Raw genomic sequence first — 8,527 nt, 5'->3', positions numbered from 1 at the left:
TTCTCCATTTATGCGAAACCTGTTTTCTGCCTTATGGGCTCTGTCAGCCCCGATGATTGGCTATATGCACAGACAAACACACGGGTCGGGGGTCAGCGAGCCCTTGAAGAGTTTTGGGTAAGGATGGTGACAGCTGACAGGCTGCTAGGCGCTTTGGAAACATCACCAATGATGCCTCGCATCACACTCGATATTTATTTGACTTGTGTGGACAAAACTGTTGAGGGAATCAGGGGGAAAAAAGACAGACCTACTTTGCATTACATGTTCTTGCTTCAGGTGGCGGATAAACAAATGATTACCATGAAATCAGCCAGCACATCTCAAATACTAGATTTAGGCATCATAGAGAAGTAGTGACCTAAATAAGACATTGTATTCTTTGATTTCTATCATCTGACATAAGGGGAATAAGAAATCGCATAGATCTCTGATATGTCTTTGTTGCAGTGCCCCCTCTTGTTCTCAGGTTGTTGTAATCTGTAGTAGGGCACCACAAGAAAATCAGAATCAAATACCATTAAACTTCAATGAAAAGCCTAGTTATAATTAAACAGCCAGTCCCTTTTTACTAGCCTGGTGTATCTACACATTCAGACAAATACTACCTTTGGTTCTGGCGTTCATGTGGATACCACCTTACATGTTCCACCCACTCAAACACAGTTACAGACCAAGTACCCCCCCCATGGCAACAGTCCTCCCCAATTGCAGCAGAAAAAACAGCATGCCACACTACAAAAACTGTTCAGAAATGGCCTGTGGAGCGTGACAAAAAGCTCAAGGTGTCGACCTTGCTTCTAAATTTCCGAGGTCCCAATCAGCTCAAGGATTCTTGAGATGATGATGACCCAGATGTACCCCTAATTCAAGGTGGGGCCTGCTTGGATCGGACACAGGATCTCTAGGAGTGTGTTGACGGCACATCCATTTAGTCCAAGTGGGTTGTGAGGTGGGTTAATGGCACGTGCCACAGATGCTCATTCGGATTGGGATCTGGGGAATTTGGAGGCCAGGTTGACACTTTGAGGTCTTTGTCACATTTCTTGGGCCGTTCCTGTGGGATGTTTGCAGTGTGGCATGGTGTATTGTTCTGCTGGGGGGCCACTGCCATTGGGGAGTTCATTTTACTGAAACCACGAGCACCAGAGAAGGCCGTAAGTCATTTAGATTTTCCGGCATGACGACAAAACAAGTGGTAACTCCCTTCCTCAGTTACACGAAAGGTTATTTATGTTTCTTTAGTCCGTAAGGGTCCACCGATCAAAAGATGTGGTGTTGTATAGGTATACTGGGTGTTGTAATCTGATAAGAAGTCAAAGTCTAATTCCTATACAAGTTATATTCGTACTGGTTCAAATAAACAATTTATTTGTTAGTGATTTAAGCAAATAAAAGCCCGGGCTACTAATTTAAGTTTTAGGGTAAATGCCTGATTCTTCATTTAAATGCTCTTCCTTAAGTCCATCTGAGAAATGGAGCTTTGCAGATGTTATTTTGTTGATGTAGGACTGTCCTCAACTCAACTGAGCTTTAAGGAAAAACATGTAACTGGGTTATAATGTACTCATTTATACAATGAATACTACTCTGTGCACTCCGTGTTCACTTTCATGCTTTATCCTTGTGCTGTGCCCGTCTTGTTTTTCAGATGTACTCTTAAGACTCTGGGGAAACTTGTTTGCATAATATCTCAACACATCCTGTGTCCCAACCACAACCCATAACAGTCGATTCTTTGTGTTTACACTGAGTGAAAATACGCAATTCTTCACACACAGTGCATATGCAGATACATATAATGTCAGTTTTTAAACATAATCTGTAAGAAAATAATACAGTGCATGTCTTAAATAGCCACACTCACTATGTGAATCAGTATTTGATAATGCGTCATTGGTGCTTTGTATCAGAGGCAACATAGAGGAATCCAGAAACACTACAGTGGAACATTTGTTCTTGATGAGGGGAGAGAAGGATAAAGCGTTTTTAGTGACTCTAACCTCAAGTGGTTTGTGTGCGTTGGATGCTGAGTCATAGTTACTTGTTACCTTGACTTATCCGAAGAGCATGACTAAGGATTCATGCCAAAGGAATTCACGATAATGTTACTGTTACAATGTTTTTATAAAATAATAATAATGCTTTCAGTCAAATTAATCTTTAACTGTTTTTACAGTGCATTTTGTCTCTTTTTCTATATATATCTTCATAAATTAGTCAAAAATAATTTAAGGGATGTGTACAAAATGATACAGAAGGACAAATTACACCTGGTGGATAGTAAAAAAAGGCAACCCAAGGGTGAGAAAAAGCGAGAACCGAATGAAACGGATATGATTCAAGAGGTGCTGAATTATTTACACAGTATTATCATATGTGTATTATTACCATGATATCAATAATTCATTTTTAAGTACCAAGGTCATCGTCCATATCCATGATGACCATGCTTATTGGTAAATGTTGCAGATGAAAAAACAACAACACAAAAAACATTTTCCTTAATTTGAAATAATGGGAAAAAATCCCTTAGTTTTTATTATTCAGTCATAGTCATGATAATTGCAGAACAAAAATATCAATAATATCAATCCAGCCTCTCTCTTGATGTGTTCAAATTCAAGGACATTTTTAAGGTGACTTTTTATTAGGTGGAGGTGACTTATGTACTGTGTGTTTTCAGCTGATCTACAAACAGGTTGTTGTTGTTTTTTTTTACTACATACCCTGCAAGAGCCAAACACGCTGAGCCGTTTCCAGGAACATTCTAGGGATGAATTGTAGCGGACATGAACAAGATTTCACGTGAGAGTTTATCTAGTGTAGGTCTGAAGGGGGAGAAAAATCAATACAGCAGTATCTTAGACATAAATTCAATTTTAAATAACAAAAACTACATCGGCTGAATGCAGAGGCTTGTGCAATCTAACAAATATTGTTTCAGTACCTTATTTTACATTAATTATGCAGCATTTCTTAGCATATTCTCATTTTAAATATGTATGTATTTTGTTTATGAATACTTAATGATTAAAACTCGCTGTAAGCGTTCACATAAAGTCCAGACTGATCATGAGAATTTGAGAGTTTGTTTACAGAGGTCTTGAGTTAATGACTACCACAACCATGAGCCATGGAAGATTATGCAACTGCACCCCCTACTGACCTAGAAGTTAAATGCTCAGAGTCTGAGCTCCTCTGTGCATTAGATGAGACTCCCTCTGGGTCTGATTGGTAGAGGAGATACTGTTTCACTTCTGTGGGAAGGTGAAGGTCGTGAATCCCACCCAGTCTCTGCTTGCCCACAGTTTTCCTGATGTTCAGCCGGCACAGCTGCATTAAGGGAGACGTTCCTGGGGCAGTCGTCAGGGGGGAGAGAAGCAGGAGCCATGACAGAGAGATGTTTTGATTATTAGCTATTGCTTAGGGGCACTTGCCTAATCTACAGGCCGCAGTGATTCTACTTGCTTAGTTTGGATTGAATACCACCTGCTTGTCTCAACAGCCTCTCCACCAGGCTGTTGGGAGGCGCAAGGTCCAGTGGCTGTTTGCCCTCCGAGTTCCTGAGGGATCGATCGGCCCCGTGGTCAAGCAGGACCGACACCATCTCAGGGCTGGACAGACGGGCAGCGATGTGCAGCGGCGAGTCACCAGATGCACAGCTGTTCACACTGGCACCTGAAGGAAAGCAGAGACTAATGAGGTATGATGTCCTCACATTACATGAGTGGGGGAGAGGAGCTTTGACAGTTCAGTTAAAGCTTTTCTTCTCCTACAGCAGAGCACCATTATCCTCTTTATTGCTTACATAAAAGACTTTGGGCCATTTCCTAGCAGGACTGCAGTCACTCAGGTTATGAATATTCAAATCAGGGAGCCCAAAAAATTATGCACGTTACATTAAGTAAAACAGCATGAAGAGCCCTGTGTACATTTACACAAGCACTGTATTTAAGTTTACTTTTAAGATAATTATACTTTACTTAAGTATTTCCTTTAAATTTGACTTTGTACTTCTACTCTTATACATTTCAGAGACTAATTTGTGCTTTTTACTCCACTACATTTAACCGGCAGATTAAAGAGACAGTTCGCCATAAAATAAAAGTACATATTTTTCCTCTTACCTGTAGTGCTGTTCATCAATCTAGATGGTTTTGGTGTGAGCTGCAGAGTGTTGGAGATATCGGCTATAGTTATGTCTGCCTTCTCTGGAACACAATGGAAGTGGATGGCACTCGGCTTGTGGTGCTCAAAACACCGAAAAATACATTTGAAAAACTCAACAGCAATGTCTCTTTCCGAAGATAATCCACAGACTTTGTTGTGAGCAGTTTCATGTCAGAACTATTTTCCATCTACTGAACCCACCATCTGTATCACAGTGCAGAAGGAAGCGTGCATCAACTGCTGTACCACCACTGGGCTAGCTGTCATGAGCACGAGCCTCTAATCCATGAGTAGATGCACGCTTCCTTCTGCACAGTGATATGGTTGGTGGGTGTATTTCGGTAGACAGAAAATAGTTCATACATGAAACTGCTCACAACAAGGTCTGTGGATAATCTAGAGTGACTGGGTCATGATTTCTGCAAAGAGACATGAGCTTTGAGCACTACAGGTCAAGTTGTATCGAGTTCCATTATATTGGAGAGAAGGCAGATGTCTCTATGGCAGATATCTCTAACACTCTGCAACTCATACCAAAACAATCTAGACTGATGAATAGCACAACAGGTAAGAGAAAAAATATGGATTCAGAATTTTGGGGTGAACTGTTCCTTTGTGGTTCTACATATAAAAACTGATTCTTAACTAATTACATGTGATGGAGGAACTACTAAGATATTTATTGAAGTGAAAGTAGCAAATCTGCAAAAATCTGTGAAAATGTCCCTTGGATAAAAGTATGTGAGTATTATTAACAAAATATACGTAAGTACAAGAAAATGTACACATGATGCAGGAGAATGGCCCCTACATGTGTTATTCTGTAATATATTTTTGGATAATGATGCAATACAATTTATTTCTGGTACTTAAAGTACACTTTGCTGGCAATATTTTTTGTTGTTTACTTGAATACAATTTTGAAAGCAGAACTTTTACCTATAACAGAGGATTGTCACTCTGGGTTTTATTACTTATACCTGCTGAGCATAGTACTATTCCCACCACTGGAAACATACTGTCCTGATTTTGAGTAGCAATGCTATTTAGCCTGTGTGCTTTGTTGACACTGGCTTTACTTCATGTACATGTACATGCATTGTTTGGGGTTTTTCAGACTCCACTGCTGTACGTGTAAAAACAACAATAACATCTGCAAAATAACTTTTTTCCCCTTTTAATACTCTTAACTTCTGACCCACTGAAACCCAGAAATGTAGTTAAGTGGTAGCCCTTTCATTTGCCATAAAGTACAGAAATTACCATTTCGGCATATCTTTATATTTGGTAAAAATGTCTGTGCTAATATGACATATTATATATAGTTTCTGCTATTGTTTAAGTTTACAGAACACTTTCTGTACATTCTGAATAGTGTATATTAGTGGACTGTGCTAAGGTTATGTTTATATTTACTTTTAGTTTCATGTTAGAATACAGGCACAAGTTATTTATGATGGGTATGGTGCCATAAGGCAGTTTAGTGACATGACAAAAGGAGATTTTTTTGATTATTTCTGATCCACAGAGGTCAAGAGAGGTCGCAGCATTGTCAAAGGGTATGGTGTATTGTTTACCTGTTTGACAAGCTGCGCTGTGCACCTCGAGGTGGCACACACTTAGGTTAGGTAAGGTAAGGTAAGATAAGGTAAACTTTATTGTCCCCTAAGGGAAATTCATCTTGGGCACAGTGCTACATTTCACTGCTTCACTTGACACACACTTGTGCTTAAATGCTCTTTGACGCTTCATTTGCAGAAGAGGTAATTTTTCCCTTATCAGATCAGACAATGGCACCAACCTTGTCAGTACAGACAAAGACATAAGGGCAGCTATGTGGCAGTGGAATCAAGCGAAGATACAGAGTGATCTTGCACAAACAGGAATATCGGTGAATTTTGGAACAGGCAAGTGAAATCAGTGATAAAGGTCTTTAAGTCTGTTCTGCATGAGCAAACAATAGACAACAAGTGTGTGCAGACTCTACTATGTGAGGTCACGGCCATACTAAATTATAGACCACTAACTACATCATCTGATGACCCAAATGACATCGAAGCATTGACACCAAATCATCTGCTGTTGCTAAAGAAACAGCTCTCACTTCCTCCGCACTGTTCAGCAAGGATGACTGCTGCTCTTGTCGCACATGGAAGCAGTTTTGGAAGAGGTGGGTGCGTGAGTACTTGCCCAGCTTACAGGAACACCAAAAACGGATTAAAGTGGTGGTTGAACACTCTTGACGAAGGTCCAGGAGGACCGAAATGTTGGTGTTACTAATAAATTGTGAAGCTGAGCGAGAGCAGTGTGCAGGGTTTTCTGTTCAAAGACTCAGGCAAAATCTAGCACCAGGAGATACTGTGATAATCCTGGATAAAAACGCCCCCAGGAGCTGTTGCCCTCTGGGAAGAGTCGTGCAAACTATAACAGACACTAAAGGACTGGTTCGTCGAGTAGTGGTCAAAACCAAGCCATTTTCAGTTTGAAAATGGCTCTTATTATGCATGCTATATTTTGAGTAATTGTAAGTCCTCCGGCCTTATAATTAGGAGAGGAAAGGAACACCAAAATCAGGAAGTATGGCATGTTTTATATGTTATATGGGCTCTGTATGAAGAAATTTAAATGATGTGTTCGCCAAAGACACGAAGAAATCTTGTGTGCTATCCTACAGAGTGACGTCACTAATGTCACAAAGGTCAATCAGACCCCAGAGATGTGTATCCAACTGTTATAAAACTCCAATGTTATTACAGCAGATGGTCCCCTCTTTACCCTAACAGACTGACACATTCATTGAAGAGCTTATAAGTTAAATCTAAAGGCATTCTTACCAAGTTGAAGCAGTTTGCTCACAGTACCCAGGTGCTGATTGGAGCAGGCGGTATGCAGAGGGAACCCTGACTGGTCGATACACTGATCCACATCAGCGCCGTGCTGAACAAGCAACTTGATGCACTCTGGATGACCTACACACAGTTACCAGAATCATCACAATGAGAAGTGATGCACTTGAAAGGATGTGCTTTGAAATCTGCTTGCTCTCGGCATTCCGGGGGGAAGAATATGCAATTGTTTTACTTTGCAGCTCAGAACAACACCGATTTATATTTATATATTTATTTTTTTGATACACTGTGCATGTCTCAGAGCTTTGCTGATGCTTTGGCACTCCTTGTGCATTTTTGTAGTGACTGACGAAGCTGGTTCAGCATAGATTATCCATGCGCATGCAGAGGAATGTGACCTCTCACCTTTGGCTGCAGCCCGGTGGATCGGAGAGCTGGTCTGGCTGGTCCCCACGGGAGTCGCTCCGTGTTGAAGGAGCAGCGATACGCAGGTCACATGGCCTCGGGCACAAGCTTCAGACAGGGGAGTTTGTCCGTCCACTGTTGAACTGTTAACCTGATGTGGGTGAGTGTATTTTGGAGACACAAGTTTGTTAATTTAAAGTGAGAATAATAAACAAATTGGGCAGAAGAAATCAGACATCGTGTGAGCACGAGTCAGTAAAGTGATGATAATTTAAAGAAATGATTATGAGCTTTTAATGAAGAAAAGGAGCCCTTCTGTGCAGAGTTTGCATGTTCTCCCCATGTCAGCGTGCGTTTTCTCCTCTGGCTTCCTCCCACAGTCCAAGGACATGCATGTTAGGTTAATTGGTAACTCTAAATGGCCCGTAGGTGTGAATATTGAGCGTCTGTCTTTATATGTTAGCCCAGGGTGTACCCTGCCTGTCGCCCAATATCACCCGGGATCGGCTCCAGCCCCCCACGACCCCCAACAGTATGAGCAGTTACAGAAAGTGAATGAATGAATGATGATATTTATACAATATCTACTGTAGGTGTGAATCAAACATGAAGTGCACTGTGGCGGTTTGACAGATCAGACTTTGTATCTGCAGATTTCTGTTTGTTAATGTGTCATTGTGCATGCATGGATGTGTCTGCATGATCCTGTCTGTCTGTGTGTTGGGTTAATCTCTTACTGATTTGCACCAAAACAAAGTTGAACCCAGTAATTATTGATATGGTTGCTTCCTTACTAGACCAGAGAAGAATTTAGGAGTTTCTTTAATCTTAGTCTCGCCACCAGACAATCAGAGATCTCCAGCTTCTGATAGTCTGGGGACACTCCTTTCTAAAGTGTGTTTAAAGGGAAATTTTGGTTTATTTCAACCTGTCTCCTATCGTCCTAAATTTGTTTCAAGTGACTAGTGACATAGAAATAATAGTTAGCATGTTAGCCGTTAGCCTAGATACAGCCGGGGCGCATAGTAGCGTCAGACCTGTTAAAATGTAAGTGAAAGGGCATACTTCAAGTGCAAAGTTAGTCCACTAAACAAGCTTTT

At 40.9% G+C, this 8,527-nt stretch overlaps 1 protein-coding gene across 1 annotated transcript in view; it reads right to left on the bottom strand.

Annotated features, from left to right (window-relative positions):
* Positions 1-2,504: 2,504 nt before the first annotated feature.
* The window catches only part of LOC126393164 (ankyrin repeat and SOCS box protein 9-like), a 7,903-nt gene continuing 1,880 nt past the window's right edge, over positions 2,505-8,527 (bottom strand). The window contains exons 4-8 of the mRNA XM_050049087.1: positions 7,428-7,578; positions 7,008-7,142; positions 3,493-3,681; positions 3,170-3,356; positions 2,505-2,831 (exon numbers count right to left, since the gene is read on the bottom strand). Of these exons, the coding sequence (XP_049905044.1) occupies positions 2,771-2,831; positions 3,170-3,356; positions 3,493-3,681; positions 7,008-7,142; positions 7,428-7,578 (723 nt within the window). The 3' untranslated portion in view covers positions 2,505-2,770. The remainder of the gene's footprint in view (positions 2,832-3,169; positions 3,357-3,492; positions 3,682-7,007; positions 7,143-7,427; positions 7,579-8,527) is intronic.

This window comes from Epinephelus moara, chromosome 7 (genome assembly GCF_006386435.1).
Source record: "Epinephelus moara isolate mb chromosome 7, YSFRI_EMoa_1.0, whole genome shotgun sequence".
Classification (NCBI taxonomy): Eukaryota; Metazoa; Chordata; class Actinopteri; order Perciformes; family Serranidae; genus Epinephelus; species Epinephelus moara.
The sequence above is the reverse complement of the archived record's forward strand: the minus strand, read 5'-3'. Positions and strand labels throughout refer to the sequence as shown.